A 25,121-nucleotide genomic window follows, 5' to 3' on the forward strand; every position below is an offset into this window, starting at 1 on the left:
GCATACTTTGGTGATTATTGCTTTGTTGTTCCATGCTCTCTGTTTTCGTTTTAATTTCTCTAGTTGTAGATAATTATCATTATTTCGATCTGGAACACGAAATGACTTTAATTACTCCGTTCATAAATCAACAGGCTGTTCATTTAAGAAATATTAAAAATTCCCGGCTGATGCATTGGATCGCTGTACTACATGTACTACCTAAACAACTACTGAACTAGTATACTTAAAACTTTCTTCTATCATATGTTTGTTCTGTACATCTAATGTTACTATTTATATCAAATTGATCATACCTGTAAACTGGCGCGGATTCTGTAATTATTACTTTCAGAATATAAATTATTATTAATTTTAATCTCAGTCTTTACTGTTAAAAGTTATTTATTTCTGCTGAATGTGTCATAATTGATAAATAGATAATAATCGATCAATACTAAACTCTAAGTAAACGTGATTTGGGATTCGGCGTGACTATCGTAACCAATAGTTGGAAACTCTAGGTAACATGGCTCAGAATCGATCACAATGGCATAGGTGTAGACACTCTTTGTCTTCTGTTAAACTATGTGATTAAAATTATTTAATATCTTTTTTCTACGAACCAATTCTTTCTTTCTGTACTATATCCTTACATAAAATCTTTTCTTTATACATTACACCATTGAGTTAACTGCTTCTATGAATCCGATGTTCGTCTTGCTGTGCTAATGAGGTGTGGCAACTTGGACCGATGCATGTATGTGCCTGATCCTACGTTGTAACTAAATGATTGACTGAAATAAACATGACATTGGTAACTACTCACTGAAAAGCAGAGTACTTCTTTGTAAGCAAAGATGAATAGTGGCTAGCAGTGGAATCCAGGACGCGCGCTTTGTCCTATTTTGAATTCATCAGCTGGACATATCTGCATTTTAGACTTGATGTTCACTCGGTACCACTCACTTCAAAGGCCATCACGCTATCCACTTAGCTATTGAATTCAGAAAGCCATTAGATTGTACGTGGTAAAGTTTAAATTCATTTTTCACTGAGAATGTTTAAAAATATGATAACATTGAATAAGTATTTCATGTTAGTTTGGATTGATTCCAAAGAATGTATTCATGACATCTTCAATGACTGAACCTGAACCCATCAAGCCTTCAATAGCATTTATTACTCCAATTTCACCGATTATGCAAACAATGGTCAAAAATAATTTAACTTATAACATAGAGTGGTAATACTAGAACAATTTCATTGGTAAGTTTTTGTTTATTCTTTGAATGATTTAAGTCTATGACTATGATTATCTTCGAATTACATGAAATCTATCCATATGATAAGGATAACTTCTCTGATTCATTTCAGTGTGAACTTTTATACCTTCATTTCATGTATTTTATTTAAGAAATGCAAGTTTGTGTAATTTATGCTAATTAATTGAAAAAGTATGAATCAACAATTGTATGAACTGAGCACTTGTCAAAGAAATGTTATTCATGTGAAGGAATAGATTATAAACAAAATATATTGTCAATGGTGACACCATATTAGGTTTTACAGGAATATACTCGGAATATACAGTGTAATGATCATCAGTCTTGTCACAGTAGTACTTATTATCAATATGCAATATATGAAGAGCATACAATCAGTTAACAGGGAGTAGATTTAAGAAATTCAAGCATAGGATTGTGAAACAAGTTTTTATTTTAGATTATGGCGTTTTACACGGTATTAAAGTATTATGGCTTTTTAAATCAATATTTATATTTTCAGACAGGAGTTTTGTGGAGATTGTAATAATTTAATAACTGGATTCATGAGTCAATTGAAGCTAGACCACTACGGAAAACCTGGAAGCAATGGATGGCCGTTTCGTCCCACCATTGGACTCCTCAGCAGTGCACATCCACGATCCCTCACAAAAGAGATTCAAACCCAACACCTATCAGTCTCGTGCGTGAATGCTTAACCACTAAACCACTTAGCCGGACGGCATCCAACGGTGTTAATGTCTAGCTTCAACTAATCCACGAAATTGATCGACACATCCACCATTGTCATCAGTGAGTTACTATCTCACAACAGACCTGGTTGAACTCCACTGGTCACTGCTTCTCACTAGAACAATTTTTATTTTCCATAGTTTAGATCACCGTTAAGCTACTCTATCAATATAGGTATTCAGTGTGATAAAGCTTCAAATGTGACTAGAACTGCATCCTATATTTTGATTCTTGCAAATTCAGAAAACGATGCTATGCTTAGGCTTCAGTTTGTTGAATTCACTAAAACTAAAGAGATCATTAAGATAAATTCAATCTCTTATGAGATGGTGAAGAAGATTTGTAGCTCAAGTGGATGATTTTGATGGAATTTTATTCTTTGAGCTGGATGGTTTAGTCGTGAAGATTTCATTGTTCTTCTGAACGACAATCATCAGAAGAAGAACAATGAAAGCTCCACGACTAAACCACCTAGTTCAGAGAACAAAACTTCATCAAAATCAATCTCTTTTCGTTATTTTGATAAACAATTATATCATTTATAAACTAAATAATGAATGAATTATTTAATGAATCAATTTTCATTGTTGTAATTCTGTTAAGATATTTACAAGTATATTTGCATCATTTTGTAAATGATTTAATTCATTATTCATTTTCAATGCAATATTACGCCAATAATCTGCTTCAAGATTTGTACAATAATTTGGATTAGTATACATTTCATTCATGTATTCTCTACATAGAAAAATTAAAAAGAAAGACTTTAAGCAATATGTAAACATATACATATATATATATATATATATATACAATGAGATTAAAGACATACATTTCAGCCACCTTAGGATTATACAAAAATCTTAATGTTATTGTTCACAGTGAGACTCGAACCCAACACTTATCTTTAAATAAAACAAACAAACAAATTGTTAACTTATTGATTGAGACCAACATTGAAAACCTGGAAGCACTAGTTGGCTGTTTCGTCCTATTGTGGGACCCCTCGGCAGTGCGCATCCACGACCCCGTCTCGCGGGATTCAACCGGGTCAGTTGTGAGGTAGTAACTCACTGATGACAATGTTGGATGTGTTGATCAATTTCGTGAATTAGTTGAAGTTAGACATTAACACAGTTGGATGCCGTCCGGCTAAGTGGTCTAGTGGTTAAGCGTTCGCGCACGAGACTGATAGGTGTTGGGTTCGTAACTCCTTTGTGGGGGACCGTGCATGCGCACTGCTGAGGAGTCTCATGGTGGGACGAAACAGAGACCCAGTGCTTCCAGGTTTTCTATAGTGTTTTATCTTCAACTGACTCATGATCTCAACTGGATATATATATATATCATCATGTTTTAATTGGCATCCAATTGTCCTGTTAGAATCTCATTGGTTTAAAAGTTACTCAACGGTTACTTAGAGTAACATATTTTGTATGAATTTGATTAAGAAAACAATGGGTTATATACTAGTCCTAGATTGATCTTAGTTAGGAATACATTGAAAAAAACCCAGTTTGCACCAGACAAATGTATCGTCGTCTTAGCATGAATCGAATCTTCAAGAGTTATACCTTATTGATCTTGTTGGAAAATGAACTCATAACCTAGAATTTTAGCAGTGAACACTTATTCATTAGACCAATGAAATCACTGAGATCAGTGATAAATTAAATGATTTTTCATTAAATTGTTTCATTAAATTAATTCAATTGTTCAAGATTGTAAATAAGAGAATCAATTACGAGAAATCAATAAATCTATATTGACCAGGATTAATTTCTTGATAAGAATATAATGAAACAGTCAAACAATTTAGCAAGAACTCAGTAGGTTAGATAACATATGGATCATAACTGTTAGGCATCATAGTATAGTGATTCAAGAACGTATGATAGTGATCTATTTAACAAAGAATAATTGTGCTCAGTATTAAACAAGGAGGTAGTGAATGTAAATTTCATTTCACCTAATTAAAATGTTTTGTCCTATAAATTCTTATAGTCATATTTCTAGGAGTACATCTGAGAATATTTAGATTACACAATTTGATGTCAAGTGTAGAATATTGCTTAACCTGGCTTTCGTGCTAGCTGATACAAATCTTCAAAATGCTTGTATAGTTTTGACGGAACCGATATTTCCCTGTAAGACTCAAAACTATATCACCTGGTAGACTATAATCAGAGATGTTACCACTTGATTATCAAATTATTAACCGACATTTTGTAAAATTGAATCGTTTACACCATGGTCAATCCCTTAGTAATTATCAATATTGCTTATCCAGTCCTTAGTATTGAATAAATTATCCTAAGCGATTTTGAATTCTCCAACGAGAAAAAAAATGGTGATACATTGAAGTAAACATTGTCAAGTATTGGATTATGGAGTTCACACATCAGTTTTAGGTGGATTAATGATTTCCTCTGAGAATATTATTCCAAATTGACTAATCTACTTCAGAGAGCAAAATATTATTGCTAATTCTTGTTGATGTGATTTTGACAAAGATGTGTACAAATAGAATAATAAATTCATCCACATGGTTGATGATAATTTGATAAAAGAACTTACCTCAATTACATCTTTTGAATTTAATATTCCTTTTGTCAGACGATCTTATAGATCCAATATAACTGAGATCAGTATCAGAAGGGGTTTTGTGGAGATTGTAGTAATTTCAACAGTTGAGATCATGAGTCAATTGAAGCTAGACCACCATGGAAAACCTGGAAGCTTCAATTGACTCATGATCTCAACTGTTGAAATTACTACAATCTCCAGAAAACCGTTTCTGATACTAATCAAAATATGCTCACTAGTAACTGGCTTCAAGAGGTATATCCTAGAGTTCTAGTGAGAAGCAGTGACCAGTGGAGTTCAACCAGGTCTGTTGTGAGATATCAACTCACTGAAGACAATGGTGTACGGTGGCGCAATTTCGTGGATTGTTTAGAGTTAGACATTAACACCGTTGGATGCCGGCCAGCTTAGTGGTCTAGTTGGTTAAGCGCCTGTGGCGAGACTGATAGGTCCTGAGTTCGAATCCCGCAAGGAGGGATCATGGATGCGCACTGCCGAGGAGTCTCACAATAGGGCGAAACGTCAGTTTACTGATTCCAGGTTTTCCATGGTGGTCTAGCTTCGATTGGATAATGATTTCAACTTTTGAAATCAATGATAAAATGAATGATTTCTTTTGTTAACAGCCAGAAAAGAAAGTTTTTTATGAAAAACAATATAATACACACGCACGCACATATTATACATCCCTAGTTTTAACTTACTCAATATAAGAATGATCTTCGATTTGTAATAATGAAGAGGGAATGTTTTCATTTGTATATTGACTTGTATTCAAATCATATTCACTTTTATCCCCGTTGTGCAAATGATGGTGAAGATGAGGATGATAATGTTTATTTCGATTAGTCATTAATTTTTTCAGTCGATTTAATTCTGTTTGTCTGGACACAATGGTATCAATTTGATTTTTAAATTGCCTCTGAAATGTAATGAATAAAACAAGAATTTGTTTTTAATATGTTAGGTGGTTGGAGATAGTCAGTAGGAAAATCTACTTCGCTTGTAAGTTAAGACTCGTAAACATGATATTACTCGCGATATTGAAAAAATTGATACTTACTATGAGATTCGAATTCAATTTTAAAGGCTGAGTATGACCATACACTACTGAGGTATTTGCATCTTGACTGCTTTACAGGATTGAGTTGATGATCAATCAGTTGTAAATGAGGCAATTAGCTAAATATTCTTAATTAACAGCGCAAATATTCATTTTGAAGCTTAAAACCATTGAGATTAGATGGTGGTTGGAGGTAGTCAACAGAAAACCCTGGACCCGGGTTTCGTGCTACTTGACACTCGTCAGCATGGTGTACCTGTAATCTTGAGGGAACTGGTGCTCCCTGACGGATTCGATCTCGTGTCACCCAGCTTCGCAGTCAGAGACGTTACCACTGAGGTATCCGAGCCGTGACTAACCTCCTGTAGGACTGAGATATAATCGCAATTGATTGATCACCACCCAGTGATCAATCAATTGTGCTTAAAACCATTATTTATCTCTTCGAACGCTAACGAATTATTCAGTAAGAAACTGAGTCTAGATACTCAATAACTAGTATAGCATTTATAAAATTCTCACTGTTTACATTCAGGACTTAAATTGATCAACCTCTGTCGGCAGCTATGTATGACCACAGGATTCCTACATATTACTGTTTATTTGCAAGTTTATTTTAAGGAAGTCTTTTAAATAAACAGGAATATCAATAATACATCGTTAAATACTGGCTGGCTTATGAGATACATTTATCGAAGTTCTATCAAAAATCAGAAGGGGTTTGTGGAGATTTTAGAAATTTCACTGATTGAAATCATGAGTCAACTGAAGCTAGACCACCGGGTTTTCCATGGTGGTCTAGCTTCAGTTGACTCATGATTTCAATCTGTGAAATTCGATTTATGTCATATCTTTTCTGTTCGTTTGCTACTCATCTTAACAATTTAAGCTCGTCATGTCCATATATAGGCCAACACGCATGAGCGTCAGGAGCTACGTTGATCATGACTGAATAAGTGGCTCAGCAAAATCTGGGATAAATTTACAGAAATGTTTTGTGGTAATGACGAATTTTTTATTTCGAAATTAAATCCCTCCCCGTAATGAAAAAAAGCACGTCTGTTGGAAGATCATTTTCCTTTCAGATTTTCCTCAGAAATTAAAAAAAAAGTTCCGTTAATACTTTTAGACTCATCCTTACGATTTATGGGAGAATTAGTCTCATTAAACCCACAAAACGAAGTCACAGAAGAACGTTCTGAGTACTATGTATGATAGAAATCTGGTTCTGTCTATGCATGTGTACACCAAAAATACCTAGGGTGGAGTATACCACTGAAGAGCAATTTAGTAAAAACCAAACTGAATCCAGTTATTATCAATATGCACCTTGAATACAGATATCATTTGTACAACAACTATGAGGTTTACCTGTTTTTGAACACCTTCTACACAATTTCTACCTATTACTAATGAAAAGTAACTATCCATATTACCAAACCCTTATAAAAACCCAAGCCCGTTTGGTAAGAGTACCCACCCTATTTCTAATTGAGGTGAATTATTTAAGGTTAAGATTAGGAGTATGATACATGTAAAACTGCTCTGTAGTCATACAAACGAACGAGTTTCGTTCAAAAATATGAAAGACGCCATATGAATAGTTTATCCATAAAGCGAAGTGTCACTAAGTCAAAATTTCCATCTGAGTTACGAATTTATGGTTAGGATTTTGGCATAGTGTCAAGTTGCCTATCATATTACAGTCTACATAGAAAGAATTAGTCAGTTAACACTTTAACACCACTAGTTTTGTTCTATGTCTGCAAAAACGTTTTTGCTATCATATTAAAGATTTTAAGCAGTGTACAAAAATATTTCTATTGTACGCCACACATAATATATGTAGTTCGAACAGGAACTTAAAAGTCGATTTCTTGGTTCTGATTACCTCGTCCCTAAAGTATACTTTTACCAAAAGTGTTAACTTCCTTCAAACAAATGCTCAGCCTAGTAACCTCTGTTTGTTCTATAGGGAATTCAGCAAATGTATCATAAACATATTCAACTCTCAAAAAATCTGAATGTACGTTGTGTACAGTGACTGCAACAGTATTATTATTACTATTACTTATTACTGGTTACTATTATTACTAGTTGAAGTAGTAAAAGCGGTAGATTTGAGAATTTCACGTGATCCAAACCTTTACTGGAAGATACCAGGGCTAATACGATAAGATATTTGAGGTTCTCTAAAACAATATGACCAGTCAACTGACATTGATTATAGGCAATAACAATATTAATGATAAAAATTAATGTAATATCATACCTCCCGAATTTTGATATATGAATCATCAGTTCTTTCAATGAAATCAGTGTTTGTGGACGCATCACAAGTTACTCCAGATTTCACGGATTCCTGTGATTTTTTCAGCTGAATTTCAAGTTTAGTTATACGACTCTGGAAAAAGAGCATGAAAAAAAGAATAAAACATTTTTTGCACGAAAAAGTTATTTATTTGAATGCCATTCAACTGTTATTTGGTGTAAAGTAGACTCGTAAATTGATTAGTTCCGTCAGTCAGTCAGCTGCAGCATAGGACCAAGCACATATATGCATCTGTCCAAGTTGCCATACCTCATTAACACAACAAGATGAACACCGGATTCATAGAAGTATTTAATTCAACGGTGGTAATATATAAAAGAAAGATTGCATACAAGGACCGTTGTTGCTACCTTGACGTGGTGGTCGAGCTTGCCTATCGTGATGAACCAATCGAGCTATACTGGCTGGAACAATCGTTCCTCAAGGTCTTACCATGCCAGATAGGCCGGTTGAATAGCGATAAGACTAAAAGCAACAAACTCAAGGTCTGAGGGTAAAGTCATACTGCTGACTGTACAAAGGTGTGACAGCAGTAAGGTGTTCCCTCCAGACAACCAGCATAACAGTGATGCTGCCTTCCCACAAGGAGGGGTACGGTTATAAGTCGTCGACCCCAAAAAAATGCACACCTCGCCTTATCCCACGGATACCTGTTTCCTTCGGTAACGTCTCAACAAGTACGGAGCTAACACGAAAATTACCCACTAAAAGGTCGTGTATGATAAACTTCAAGCAGTTGTCTCTTGGGCACTGCGATCACACTCTCAGGTCACTAAGACCATCTTTAATCCAATTTCCTTTTCATGTACCTCCAGAAGAACCTTTCTACGGTGTGGGCAACCGGGAAGTGATAATCGCCCTCATACCTCTAACAGCACTCAGTACCACTGTATTCATAATCAACCTCCCTCTAAATTGATTATCTAAACAAAATCTTACGTAGTGATTGAGTAGTTCGTCGGTTAAAGTGATCAATTTTAAACTACTTGATCGCATGTTTATACCTGACTCTACATATTTCGGTCTACACAACTTTATCATATCATTTGCCTCCAGATAATAAGCCTTCAAGTATCAAACTCATGGTCATTGATAACAAAGTCAATAGGTTGGGAGAAAGATAGGTGTAGTCATACGAAGTCATGATACCAGTCTATAAAGTCATTGAATTTTGGTCTGGAGCATATTGGTAGGTGAAGAGTATCATGGCTAGGATCTGTGTACTTGTAATATTACTAGTATGTTAAATAAATTAAGCGGATATACATATACAACAGAAACTGACCTGTAACAAGTTTTTGAGTGCATTATGTTCTTTCAAACTAATTGATTCTTTATCGTTGATGGAAACATGTTCATTGTTTTGCTCATTTGAATTGATTATTTTCTTAAAGAGTAAATATCAAGAAGTAATGTAAAAAAGAAGCTAAACAACGAATATTAAAATTATTCCATAAAGTGTATATTCAAAAATAATGAATCGCTGATAGAATAAGCGAATGGAATATTCTAACTAAATTGCTGCACTCTGACCAATTATGATGACAAGTAGTCATTTTTATGATTAATGTAAAAATTATTCCCCGTTTACACGGTAAAGGAATGCCAGTCAGTCAGTCAGTCAGTCATACACAGTGTAGAATCTGATACATATGCATCCGTTCCAGTTGTTATACTATACAAGTACAGGGAGGTAAAATCAATCCAAGAGAAATCCCGGTGTAATCAGAGTAATTAAAGTCTCAGTAGTAGCGGAAAAGACTAAATAGAGAAAAAGAAAAGAAAAGATATAAGGTTTTAGGACTCAGATTCTAAAGGGATACAATGAATTAATGTACCTACTTCATTACAAATAATTCTTGGCCATGACATTCAAAGTCTCTAATTATTGATTACAACAATCACAAGGATCACAACCAGGTGGTTTACATCTATCTATACGGCTTAGTTCAATTGCCAATGATTTCATGAACTGATGCTACATCTTTGTTTGGTCGCCCTTAGCTTTCTTCCAGCCTACTCAAAAACCAGATAAGATTGAGATCGTCCATGTAGGCGGTGATTGGGCATAAGTTACATATGTCATGATCACATAAATTGATGAAGACTCACTGCCTTATTAATTGAATTTCCATATTTACTTAGTAACCTATTCCTAACCTCGGTATTCGGTCGTGATAAATCTATGGGGATGAATTATTATCGAACACTGATAAACAATTAAACACTTCAATCATTCCAATTTTACGACATGTGGTCTCATATACAAGTCATACTTGTCAACTTGAACTTGATGGAAGTATTTTACAAAAAAGACATGTTTAAGCCGTAAACATAAAACTTTACCCCTGTTCCTACATTGAAGGTCTTCAATTTCTATTTTATTACTTAACTGAATGTAGAAAATATTTTTTCCGTTTTTTAGTATCCTTGTTACAGATAACCATCATGGTGATTGTATTTGAGATCGTTTAGTGATTATTTTTACACAAATTACGACTATTAAATTTATGCGATCAGATTAAAATGTATCACAAACTTGTACATTACACATTACATGTAATTCTTGTCTTCTTCAGTCAGTCAGTCAGTAACAACGTAGAACTTCGTATGTACGTAAATCAGTTCGAGTTGCCATACCACGTAATATTACCACAGAGATATAATTGTCAATTCAAATCGCATAGTGGTAGAGGTTGTAAAAGTATAAGTAGTAATCGGAAACATTAGAGTTTGAAGATGTCATTCAAAGAGTATAATCCAGTGAAATAAATTTGGAAAGAGGAAAAAGGGAAATGAAGATTTCAGAAGATTAGAATTTAGGAGAACACAAAGAGTGGATGCACCTGGCCATTGCAAACGATTTTGAGCCATGTCATTCAACGTCCCTAACCATCGGTTGCTATCGTCTCGCGGATCCTAACCAGGTAGTCCACATCTACCAACATGGCGTAGTCTACTTGTCAGTGACTTCATGAGTTTGTGCCATGTTTTGGTCTGGTCGCCCCTAGCTTTCTTCCAACCTACTCCTATACCATGAAACATCGCACGTTGGGGCAGTCGGTGGTTGGGCATGCGTAACACGTGTCTCAGCCATCTCAACTGATGAAGTTTCACTACTTCATCAATTGATTTGTTTTCTTAGAACATTGTTTGGATTTATTTATGTAAAATAATTGATAACTGAAATGATGATAAGTGCTTAATGTTGTCAGTATCCATATGTCATAGTAGATGTGATGGAGAAACAGAACTTTCTTACGGGGATGTTCTATTATAAATTCAATTAAGAAACTGATTTGGTAAAGAAACCATACAATTCTCAAGCAGTGAAGTACAATTGTAAACCTCACTACACTCACTTTAGTTTCACTTCCAGGATCATAAAACTAATTTTAACTCTAAACCCTAGTGTACTAGCATGTACATGATTGATGAGTCAAACTAACACGACAGTGGTTACGTAGCTATCTCAAACATGTACAGACTATTATTTCATTTGTTGAATAGGTTTTTAACAAGATAAAATAAATATTTCATCACAACAAGTGATTTCGATTAGAACAATACAATCTTACTACTTAACTGAATCATTCCATTGGACTGAAATTAATAAACGTCTGTAAAAATCTTATTCTTTTTAAAATTAACTTGCAACTAATTGAGCTCGGAATAGTGATCAATTTTATATTTTCAGAATGGGAGTTTATTAAAGACTGTAGTAAATTTAATAGTTGAATTCATGAGTCGATCTAAGCAAGACCACTATTGAGAACCTGAAAACACTGGACAGCTGTTTTTTCTTAGATTGAAACTCCTAGGCAGTGCCCAATCACGATCGCAAATGTGAGACTCGAGCCGAGTACTTTCGGTCTCGCTTGGGAACACTTAACCTCTAAAGCGCTGAGCCGGCATTGAAAGGTGTTAACGTTTAACTTCAATTAACCCATGATCTTGCACAACCCTTCGTCCATTTTCTTGGTGCATTATTATCCAAAGGGGGGTATGTAGAGATTGTAGTAATTTTAATAGTAGAACTTTATATTTGTCCAATCGTTTAGTGCTGATTGGATTCTATCGATCATGTTACAATACGGCGACAAACCAAAGTAACTTGACATCATACTCATACATAGATACTGTTTCACATTAAAAGATTTATTTATTTATTTAAACACATAAACATTGGTACGAGGAGGCACCAAATACATATGCGCCACAAAGATCATTCGATTTGTGTGAGGGCTGGAATACTGTCCGGGTGCCCAGACCGAAGTATATGGTTTTCATAGGGGGCCACTACCCGAGACTTTGACCTAAACGTCTAATGCACAAGACAGTGAAGCAGGGAGATGCAGTCCCATGGTAGCCAGTGACCAACAACCAGTTCATACATCACTTGTTCTCTCAGGATCCTGAATCCCATGTGCACAATTGGATTGAAATCAGGGTTTTCCATCTCCTCTAGATAGATTTTCTGCATCCATAAACCTGGTTAAATCGCCGGACATTTGCTTTTCGTCCTCTCGATTTCATGAACAATCGCCCCAACCGTCAGAAGGCAATGAATAGGACTTTCTTGACAGAGGCTGTATACGCGTGGCCATATAAGAGCATTTCGAGAGAGAGAGAGAGAGAGAGAGAGCTGACTCTCCCCATCTTCAACCATACCATGACATTAAAAAAATCTCCTAATCAATGGTATTATAAAATTACTGCGAACACCTGAATGTATAACCTATCTTTTTTCTCTTCCGATAATGAGTTTATTTTAAATATTAAGTATTGAATATTTGTGACTGATATTATATCAGTGTATTGAGTTACTCTCTATTATATTAGGTATACACGTAAACACTCATTTAATATTGTCATATTAGTGCTAGGAAGCAAGAGCAATATATCTACAACTGAAAAACATCTGAAACTCAAAACAATTTTCAATCAACACCATGGTCAGAATTTTCAATACAAATGTCAAGACAATTCTACTGTATGAGGCAGAAACTTGGAGAACTACGAAAACCATCATCCAGAAGATACAAGTGTTTATTAATAGTTGTCTACGCAAAATACTTCGGATCCGTTGATCAGACACTATCACCAACAACCTACTGTGGGAGGGAACAAACCAGATTCCAGTGCAGGAAGAAATCAGGAAGAAGCGATGGAAGTGGATAGGACATACATTGAGGGAAGCACCCAACTGCGTCACAAGACAAGCCCTCACTTGGAATCCTGAATTCCAAAGGAGGAGGAGAGGAAGACCAAAGAACACATTACGTCGAGAAATGGAGGCAGACAGACATGAGTGGAATGAACAATAATTAGATAGAACTAGAAAGGAAGTTCCAGGACAGATTGGGTTGGAGAATGCTGATCGGCGACCTATACTCCATTCGAAGTAACAAACGTAAGTAAGTAAGTGCTATGAATTATCTACTACTTAAAAAAAAATAACAACTGCTCATGGAGAAGATTTATAGCTCAAGTAGATGATTTCAAAGAAATTGTATTCTTTGATCTGGATGAATTGATCATAGAGTTTTCATTGTTCTTCTTCTAATATCATTCAGAAAAAGAACAATGAATGTTCCACAACTAAACCATTCAGTTAAAAAAAAACAACGACTCATTTCAATAGGCAATCACAATTACTTAGATGAGAACAACTTACATTTTTTCTCAAATTTATCTTATCATTAATCTTATTTATTTGTCTAGATTGAATTTCATATAAATGTGAATAATGACATTGTTTATTTTTATGTATTAAAGGCTTGAATTTATTATTGTTGTTTAAATGGTTACTATTCAATTGTGCAAAATGTTTCATTTGTTCAATTGTTTTTTGTCGTTGTTTTAATTGTATTTTTAAATTGGTTATTTGACCGCGTAAATCATCTAATAAATTTGAAAGGATTATTGATTGATTAGAATTTTTTAATTGTTTTAATGATTTTTGTAAAATTTCTGGGTTTTTTAAATCATTTGATGTTAAAATAGAATTTTCATCTTTAGATAATAAAGGTGAATAAGTTTGATTATGAATACAATATGAATTGATATATGATTCTAATGATTGTATACGATCTTCATACTATGGAGATATATAAGAAATAAGTGATAACATTTGTTAGAATTAAGTGATTTAATGAAATAATACTCAAACATCAAATGCATCGTTTCACATATGACGGGACTAAAATTACTTCATATAGTTTCTGTTATAATTTATGGGTTTGTGCCCTTAACAATCTATAATGTAATGATACAGCCAATTATTGAATAGTGATTTATCAACCGAACTAATGAAGCATAAAACCTATACGAGAAGTCTAGAGGGTTTATTAGTTCTTCTTCCTGTTTAGCCCTGCCTGTTAAGTTCAGAACATCAATCTCAGCCTCGTCCATATGAATCATGTATTTCAAACATAGTGGGTTTATATACAAACTAAACAGATCACATCGTACCATAAAATACAAAATAAAATCTGTACAAGATTTAGCCAAATGTGGCTGTGAATGTGGGAGATAGTAATTGATAGACTGTGTATAACTCAATAATGATAAATCGTATAATAATAGTTCATAGGTTAAAATAAAGCTTATAATAAGAGGGACACAAATATGAATAGTTTAGTTACTTGACAATTATACGATAAAAATGTAGGTATAGTATTGGTCCGTATAAATGGGTCTCAGAATTTATCATTCATCATTCTTATCGCGATGTAACAGTTTCAAAGGAAGAAATGTTACCTAAACGTTATTCAGGGTCCATCTCATATTCTATAAAGTTGAGATATTTATAATAATTAGTAGTAATTATTGTTGCTGATCAAGTTATATTAACATTGGGTCATTAAGAATAACTATCAAATTCCATTTCCAGTAGTTGAGATCATGAGTCAATTCAAGCTAGACCACCATGGAAAAACTGGGACCAGTGGACGGTCGTTTCGTCCTACTACGGGACTCTTCAGCTATGCTCGTCCACGATCTCTCACGAAAGAGATTCGAACCCAAGACCTATCGGTCTCGCGCGTAAGCGTTTAACCACTAGACCACTGAGCCGGACGGCATCCAACGGTGTTAATGACTAACTTCAACAAATCCATAAAATTGAGCGACACATCAACGATTGTCATCAGTCAGTTACTATCTCATAACAAACCCAGTTGATCTCCGCTGGTCAATGCTTCTCAGTAGAACTCTAGGATATCCCTCTTGAAGCTAGTTACTAGTGAGCATATGTTGATTAGTACCAGAAGGGGTTTTCTGGAGATTGTAGTAATTTAATAGTTGAGATCATGAATCAGTTGACTTCTGATATTAAATTCCGATTTGATTAACAGAACTCAATCAGCTCTGAAGACTAGAAAACAATTATGTTATTTATTCCTGTTAGAAGTTCAAATAGTTTAAAATTTATCTGTGTTATATTTAATCAAAATGACTTTGTTGTCTCGGGAACCGCTGATCAGTGTCTCATGGACTAAGTCACTACACAAAACTCTAATTCCAACTAGTTCTATTTCGTGTTTACTATTTACTCTATAAATTATTGTCGATGACTTAGCCAATTACTCGCTCGACCAGCATCATTAACATTGAACCGGCGAGAGGTTCCTTATTTTATTATTCATTTTAACACATAGATATTGGTACAAGGAGGCACCAAATACATATGCGCCACACAAATCTTATTCGATATGTGTGAGGGCTGTGATACTGCCAGGGTGCCCAAACCGAAGCAGGGGGTTTTCTTAGAGGGCCACGCCCCGAGCCTTCGACCTGAAGATCTAATCCACAAGGCAGTGGAGCATCGTAAAGAGATACAGTCCCATGGAAGCCGGTGACCAACAATTGGTTCATACGCCATTTGTTCCCTCAGGATACTGGAACCTATGTGCACCATTGATTTGGAATCCGGTTAAAGCACCGGACATTCGCTTTTCGTCCTCCCATTTTCGTAAAAAAATACCCCCGCCACGAGAAGGCAGTGAGTAGTACTTCCCTGGCAGAGGCTATATACGAGTGGCCATGTGAGAGCAAATCGAGAGGGAGAGCGGACTCTTCGCACTCTCGGCTGTACCAGGGTATTTGGGGGCTACTATTCGCTAGTTCCTCTTTACGCTCTGCCTTGAATTCAGAAGAATTATTTGCATAGTTTCCAAAATAGTTATTCGGTTAGTGGATAACGTTTTTTATTATAAAACTAAATATTTAACATAATTCGATAGAATATAAATGCTCAGAATACTTTGGAAATTTTAAGTTGACTAAATGTTCCTTAAAAATGTTTGAAAGACATATTTATCAAACTGTCATTATCATAGAGTTGGGGGGTGATATGAAGCCATCAAAGATTAAATATAATAATTGAATCAAACTGTAATTTATCGGTTATATAACTTGAATATTAACTATTACATCATAGAATTGAATAGTTCTCCATATAGTTCGTTATAAATGGCAGAAAAGTGTAAAACCAAATACTCAAATCTGTAATTGATTTCAGTCAGTAAATCACAACTGACGTAGGATGTAGTATAGATGAACAGTCGGTTTAAATTGTCACATCATATTACCACGATGAGTTATAATTCACATACATGAACAACAAAAACTTTGAAAGGACAAAGGTACTATTAACAGTAAAGAACAAAAATGTAATGAAGAGTTTTAGTATTTTGTGTGTTGTTAAAGAGATGAGAGTTGTTGCTAATTATCGGTTCCCCACATCGTGAAAAGATATTCCTTGAGGGATCTAAAAGGGTGTTATTAACTCTATAAGTGACTGCAGAGACGAAGAGACAACTGCTCGATACCAGTGACATACGTCCATTTTTAACAAATTTTTGATGTTTTAGCTTTCTACTTTAGAAGGCTTTAGTGGAAGAAATGGTGATCCATTTGGTAAGGTGAGGTGTGACATTTACAAAGTTGATTTCTTCTTGCCTTTTCCTTTCATTATGAAGAGACAGAATATTTATATTTAGTATATGGGTAGTAATGGAATTTGACACTCGAGTTGAGTCTTATTTGGACTTCTCAAAACGGATATACCTGTACCTTAGTGTTGATGTTCATAGTGTGAGTTGAACCTATTATCTTTCGCTTCAAGTGTGCTACTCATCATCCACTGAGCCTCTGAAATTTGGATAGTCATTTTTTTCTCAGGATACTGGAGCCCATGTGCACCATTGGTTTGAAATCAGGGTTTTAAAACTCCTCTAAGTAAATGTTCTGTATCCACTAAGCTGGTTGGATCGCCGGATACTCGCTTTTCGTCTTCTCAATTTCATGAACAACCGCCCCAACCGTCAGAAGGCAATGAGTAGGACTTCCTTGACAGAGGCTGTATACGCGTGGCCGTATGACAGCATTTCGAGAGAGGGAGAGAGAGAGAGAGAAAGATAACTAACTCTCCCCCACTCTCGGCCGTACCAGGTCATTTGGGGGCATGATACGCATTTATTCCAATATGTCTTTAAACAGTTTAATATGAAAACCATCATAAACATTTCTTATTCTGAAATCAGTATCCTGTTTTATAAAACATTTACGGAAATATTTCTATGTTCGTTAACTCTGTTTGTTGTTGAAAAACATATTTGCTGTAATAATGATCTTATTGGAAATGAAGAAGTCAGTTCTTCTTGAACTTATGACTGTAACAAAAAATCGGGTTGAAAAATGCCAATATTAACGATTGTTTCTGTATTCAGCCCTCAAATGCCCTGGTACGGCCGAGAGTGCGAAGAGTTCGCTCTCACATGGCCACGCGTATATAGCCTCTGCCAGGGAAGTCCTACTCATTGCCTCCTCGTGACATTACTGTTGTTTACGAAATTGAGAGGACGAAAAGCGAATGTCCGGCGCTTTAACCGGGTTGGTCGATATGGAGAGTCCACCTAGTAGAGTTGAAAAACCCTGATCCCAAACTAACGATGTACATGGGCTCCAGTATCCTGAGGGAACGAAGGATATATGAACCAATCGTTGGTCACCAGCTACCATGAGACTGCATCTTGTGACGTTGCTCCACTGCCTTGTGAATCAGACCTTCAGGTCGAAGGCTCCGGGTGTGGTCCTCTAGGAAAACCACGTGCTTCGGTTTGGGCACCCGTGCAGTATCACAGTCCTCACAGATATCGAATGAGATCTGTGTGGCGCCTATGTATTTGGTGCCTCCTTGTACCAATATCTATGTTTTAAAATAAATAAATAAATAAATCCAGTAAAATCGAATCGAATGAAACGTGGGCTTTATTATGTCACAAACTAAATAAGTCGACTACTACTACTTTTGATAATTGAGTAGTATGTATATTTTTGATGACAATATTATGTGTATAAAGTGTACAAAGAGTAGAATGTTAGTAAAATGTCATGATTTAAAACTTTTCATTTGTAGGTTTGAGTTTCCTTACATCTATATCAGTTTAAATAATTAGTGATTGTACTTAATTAGTGCCGAAAATTCCAGCACAGGAATTTATACATAGTAAATTCTACTGTATATAATTTAGGATATGAGAAGTTTATAGGTTTCTGTAATGTATCTTAGTAATTCTATCTGCCTTCCAAGTTTGTTCAGCTGATTCAAATACAGAAGGTTTGGAAAACTCTTTAATGGTAACAGTTCATTGTGCTTTTCCCTTTTTTTTTTCCTAAAGCATAAGTTACGTATAAACAGTGATCTTAGGTGATTAGGCCGAATACTATGAATCTAGATTCTGCGTTGACTAACTGTGGTCAAAAATCTCTAAATGGATTCATGAAAATACGTTTATTCACCGTGATATTTGAAACCATACAATCAAGTGTCATAGTCAGTCATTTTACTCCTGAACTTATCAGTTTATGATTATGTTAATGCTTGATAAAAACGATTACGTTTTAGTTACCTGTCGCCTTATACACTTGAGAATTGAGGAATGATTAAATTACTCTAATAGAAACGGGTTAATTGGGGATACGATAACAGAAGCTGGGACGAAAAACCTCAAACATTCGCCGCCAATACAGATAAACATATAATGTGGGAAAAACCTGATATTTAAATAGAGCATCTTGAAATAGTATAACTCAGTATACGTAGTAACGGGGGGCACCTTAAAGTAGACATTAAATTAGTGAACCAAATGTAGTGACAGCCAGTCAGAAAAGGTAAAAGACCATGTGAAGAATTTAGTTAGATGATATGTGCCCTCAATTATCATTACTATCTAAATTGACTGAAATTAGACTTGGAGACTACTGAATCCCGGCTAAGCGGTTTAGAGATAAAACGTTTGTAAGCGATATCGAAGACCCTAGGTTCGATTCTTGCCCCCAGGTTCATGGACTCGCACTACTGAGGAATCTCATGCTAGGACAAAATAGCTGTTAGCGCTCCCAGGCTCCCAATAGTTGTCTAACTTAGACCTGTTTGTGATTTCAATGGAAAACTGAGTAATCAACTGATCGCATTGACAGAATTATTTTCTGTAGCAGTGAGATTCGTACTCGTCTAGTTTTCAGTGGTGAGCGAATTTTATCGCTAATGTTTCAATCCAGCCTAATTCTAAGTAACTTAGTATGTTTTATTGTTAGATGAATTGTTCCTATGACTTGTAGATGTGTTATCGCAATCGGTATAATCATATGATTTAGTTCAAAAATAGTTAAAATGTTCAAAAGTTCCCTTGTTTTTCCTTGACTCAACTAAATCTCTATTGGTATAAAAGTATTTGATAATACAGACAAAAGCTGAAATATGGGACATATTAGTCATATTTGCTTCATTACCTAGACTAATATTGTAAATGGGTATGGTTTATTAGTAACTAAGCGGATGGTTGCGCAATAATCAGCTCAAAAACCTTGTCTTAATTATTTGATGTTCACCCTTAACCTCTAATATTTAGTTGATGATCTGGAATATTACATGATAGGGATAGTTTATAATAGTAATGCTCAAGAATCAGAAAAAAGTAATATTTTTTCAACTTGAAAGGTGAGCTCAATCGGCACTGGGGACTAAGGAAACATGGTATTTATTGACCACTACTCAGTGGTCAAATAAGTGGCCAACTCACGCCTAAACAGCACAGCGACAGCGATTCGGACGGTGAACCTGAATAACTCTGATCTGAATCCCATTGAAACCATCAGTTTCCCCGAAATTCCAAGTACGTCTTGTTGATGAGTTCTATGTAGTACAAAACTTAGGTGAGGTAATTCTTCCTGCCATCGACCTTGAACTATTTAACACCATTAACTCTTGAAGATTGATTGAACGTTAAATTTTAACAAAACAAGAAAAAAACGGTGAATGACACTAATGAATCAGTTACCTGTAATTTAACTTGTTCATACTGTTGCTGAAGTGCACGAATAGCTCGTTTCTCATTTTCATGAGCTCTATCTAATTCTGATTCAAGAAATTTAATTCTTTGAAGAAGAAATGCTTGTTCACTTTCATTTGATAAATCCTTTAAATATTTAAAATAAAATTAGGAATAACGAGAAAAGACGGTAACATTGAAATAATAATTAAATGTATAGTGACTGATTTTAGCAAGCGGATTTTCTTTGAGCTGAATGGTTTGGTCGTGAAGCTTTCCTCGTTCTTCTGAACGATATCATCAGCACAAACTTCAGGTAAAATTGAAGTGTTCGAATTTCTTCACATATGGTTCACAGCTTGTCATGTAGACCTCGATGTTGATTGGTTCTTGTTGACTTTAAACCTCTCATTGTTCAGAAGAACGATGAAAGCTCCACGACCAAACCATTCAGCGCAGAGAACAAAACTCCATCAAAATTATCCACCAGAGCTACAAATCTTTTCTACCATCTCAATGTAATCTTTATTATGACTCTGGTCATCATTGCCGCTTCCATTGTTCAATATGTGTCATATCTAGGGATTTTCCATTTATTTAATGTGTTGGTACAATGTTAATCAGAGTGTAATTTTCACTTTAGATTTCATTGAAACCATGATCTAATCTACGTTAGACAACCATTGAAAACACGTAGGCATTGGACGACTGCTTCGATCTAATTTGAGACTCTTCACCAGTTCACATCCACGACCACACAAGCAGTAATCGAACCCAAAATCTTCGATCTCGCGCACAGATGCCTAACCTATAGGGCATTAAGCTGATATCTAACAGTGGTAATGTCCAGCTTCAATCAATCTACGAAGTTAATCGAGCGATGTCGTGGATTATTTAAAGTTGGACGTTAACACTGTTGAATTTCAGCTAAGTGGTCTACAATTTAGGCGTCCGTGAGCGAGATAGGTTTTGAATTCGATTACTTCTTGTGTGGTCGTGGATGTGAACTGGTGAAGGGTCTCAAATTAGATCGAAGCAGTCGTCTAATGCCTACGTGTTTTCAATGGTTGTCTAACTCAGATCAGACCATGGTTACAATGAAATCCAACATCCAACACAACCACATACTGACAGTTCATGATTTCGTTTGAAGCTATAACTTTTAGCATATCCGTGTTTCTCATTCGCCATGTTAGACAGCATTACTTCGAACACATTCATAGCACACGGCTGCTGATAACTCGAGCTATTTGTCATCTATCTTAAAGTGCATTGTTTTACTCAATTGCTAGGCAGATTTCAATGGTAAAGTTAGCCACCATTTTAACAACCTCATATTTGCCAAGTGTAAGATTGTCTACTCTTTTTTTGAGGCACACGTTTTGTATGAGTGCTAATGAAGCTACACGATAACCGTGACTGAAGTACCGGAAAGTGGGGTTCGAACCACTCATCCAGTGATTACATAATTAGTACATTAACCACTAATCTACCAATCCAGTTGATTTTTCATCCTTCTCTAATCGGTTAATCCAAATTATAGCAGATAGCATCATTTATAATGATGATAACTTCAATAGTGTTGAACTGAAAAAATTGGGAAATGGCGTCAAACATTTAACTTTATGATCATTATTACAATATGGTAAATTTTGAATGGTGCATGATGTCACTTCAATGGTATAATTAACTTTTAGGTAAATACAGTCAAAAGATGAAACTCTCCAAGTCTAGACTTCCAACCTATCGGCTCTCATCAATATCATCTGTAACATGTAAGTAATTGATGCCACGTCAAAGACTTTCAGTTTATCCTTACACTACTGAGGACGTTACGTAACGAATATCAGTCACACTGTATAGTAGTGATAAGTAACTTAGCGTACAGATGAGATCATATTTTTAATTGAAGTAATTAAATGCGAAGAAAATTTATTTCTACAAAATCGGTATTTACCGCATCTAATTTCTTTATACAAAACAGCTTAGTGTATTCTGTACGGCTTGCCTTGATGTTGCCCTAATTCACAAGGAATATCGAGGCAGTGTGCAGAGGATGCACATATGCTAATGAGCGACTGATCAATTTCAGTCCTAAACATCGATGAGAAGATTAAAGTAAACAATATCAAATGAATTTAAACTTCCCCTTATTGCATAAGCAAGTGGCTATCAAGACTCAGTACCTAAGTGGATAACGCGATGGCTTTTGAAGCAAATGGTACTGAGCTCGGGTCCCGGGGTGAACATCAATTCTGGAATACTGGTACATCCAGTTGACAAGTCCCAAATGGGATGACGCTCGAGACCTGAATTCCACTGCCAGCCACCAATTATATTGGCTTATAATTCATTCATTAGTGAAGGGGGAAATTCAATGGAATTATCGCGAAAACAATCGGAAGTAAAATAATTAACGAAGTCTAAAATATAATCTAAAGAGTGAGAACATTAACAATGGACAGAAAATCCTAGATTATCATAACACTTAATTAGAATTACGGTAAAAAGATGGTACAATATATAGTGAGACTATGATTCATGAACGACCTTTGAGTGATGCTAAAGTGACTTTAAGATCCACATACTAACTAGGATTAAATGAGGGTTAGAAACCAGTGTGAGGAATTAGAATTAGAATTTACAGTTGATGGTAGCGGTTTAGAATTAGACTTAGAGTTTTCATCGCCAAGTGACATCAGCTATAATGCCAAGACGCTATTTAGCCAAATGTATGAATGAATTTCGCGCTAAAATCCAAGAGCTGTTATTTTATATATCATTGGTTCGTCCTCAAATTATAATCTCATCGTAATATATGTATATGTTTATATCTTACAGACATACAATTCAAACTTCATAGATAAACATTGTACTGCTTTTAAAAATTGAAAACAATAATTTGAATGAATTCAATAAACAACTTTTAAATCTCTGTATGTGAGTTAACTGGATAAAAGTACAAGATAGGAATGAAACAAACAGAGTTGATGATTTTGGTTATTACCCTGAAGAAGTTCAGACAAGTTTGCTGGACGAAACGTCAGAATTATCTAAATTTATCAAACTTAAATGGAACAGAAAAATCAACCTTTAACATTAAATTATTTGCTTCCTAATACAACCTTGAGATGACACATTTTCTATGATTATTATATGAACAGGCGGGATCCCGCCTGCGCACTGCCGAGGAGTCCCACAATAGGACGAGACGGCCGTCCATTGCTTCCGGGCTTTCAATGTTGGTCTAAGATTAATCGGTTCATGATCTCGATCAAAAACTTAATAATCTTCACAACTCCTAAACAAATTCATTTATTAGTGTTTTCACGTATTACAGACAGAATAACCTGTGGGAAACGTCAATAGAATAATTATGTAATATTGTACTGAACAACACTTTAGATGAGGACAACCGATTTATTATTTAATATGAAATTATAGAATACCTTCGTAAGATATGAAAACTATACATTAATACTTCATTTTCAAATCTTCCATCAATTGTCCTTCACATTCCCTATGATTCTTCCAATACTCGATTCCTTTCTATTCTCTTTTCTGTTTTCTCCAACTCACTTTTCTTAACCATCTGCTGACATGCATTCCACTTCAGACTGGTGTTACATACTATTTAAGTATGTCGATATAAGTAGCATACAACACAACATTATTGTAATACTGTTGTTTTTCCCCCCAGAAAACTATTTGGTTACAATAATTGTTTTCATATTAGCTAACACTAGTCTAGAATTCATCACAGTTAATTTAAAAATGTCTAAAACTCATCTTTATACCTTGCACATATTGATTAATTAGATGATTATGACCACTTAAATCTTTCATGAACAAATTCTAATCACTTTCCTAATAAACGACGTTTGAGGTGGATAAGACATGCATTTTAGATATCTTCTAAATGCATCATGAGGCAAACGCTAACTTGGATTCCTGGAGGAATACGAAAAAAAGGAAGACCAAAGAACACACCATGTTGGGAATTCAAAGCAGACATGGAAAGGATTGTCCAGGACAGAGGTCGATAGAGAATGCTGGTGGGGGGCCTATGCTTTTCCATGAGGAGTAACAGATGTAAGTAATTTCCCCGTAAATGTATAAATTCAAATTGAATTATGTTAAGAGTATAAAACTTTCTACAGTTATACACTGACAGACATGTGTCATTTTCCTACTGTGGTGTATGCCACTGATCTAGACAGATATAAGTAGTATGCATTACCAATCGAAAGTAAAATCCCTGGCTGCAGAAGATTAAGAAGATCAAAGAAAAGAGAACGAGAACAGAGAATGATTGATGTGGAAATGAAGAAACAATAAAGTCTGAGACAATTGATTGACATTTTGCAAATAAAGATTTACTGTATGGTTCTCAGATTTCACTAAGAGATTCTGTAATTCCTCATTCCAATACATCCAATTGTGTTCTCGTTCACTACACTACTCAATAAAACGAAACGAATCAAATTTCAAATAAATTTAACATGTTCATAGCATGAGGTTTGATACTGATGTCTTCATAATTAAATGAAAAAGAATCAGTTACGGAGAGACTATAATTTATGGACGCCCCCAATCATGTAAAAGATAACAGGCTTTAGATTATGATGCAAAATTCATTCATCCATTTGGTTAAATAGATTCTTGGCATTATAGCTGATGTCAGTTCGTGATGAAAACCTCGAATCTAATTCCTAACCTTGACAATCAACTGTAAAGCGTAATTTTAATTCCTCACACAGGTTTATCATCTTCATTTAGTCCTAGTTATTAAGTGGACCCACTCA

General features: G+C 35.1%; 1 protein-coding gene across 1 annotated transcript in view; it reads right to left on the reverse strand.

The window, feature by feature from the left end:
- Positions 1-2,455: 2,455 nt before the first annotated feature.
- The window catches only part of MS3_00006075 (uncharacterized protein), a 47,781-nt gene continuing 25,115 nt past the window's right edge, over positions 2,456-25,121 (reverse strand). The window contains exons 10-15 of the mRNA XM_035731355.2: positions 20,326-20,463; positions 13,656-14,078; positions 9,264-9,365; positions 7,919-8,050; positions 5,288-5,505; positions 2,456-2,735 (exon numbers count right to left, since the gene is read on the reverse strand). Of these exons, the coding sequence (XP_035587364.1) occupies positions 2,579-2,735; positions 5,288-5,505; positions 7,919-8,050; positions 9,264-9,365; positions 13,656-14,078; positions 20,326-20,463 (1,170 nt within the window). The 3' untranslated portion in view covers positions 2,456-2,578. The remainder of the gene's footprint in view (positions 2,736-5,287; positions 5,506-7,918; positions 8,051-9,263; positions 9,366-13,655; positions 14,079-20,325; positions 20,464-25,121) is intronic.

This window comes from Schistosoma haematobium, chromosome 2 (genome assembly GCF_000699445.3).
Source record: "Schistosoma haematobium chromosome 2, whole genome shotgun sequence".
NCBI classification, from domain to species: domain Eukaryota; kingdom Metazoa; phylum Platyhelminthes; class Trematoda; order Strigeidida; family Schistosomatidae; genus Schistosoma; species Schistosoma haematobium.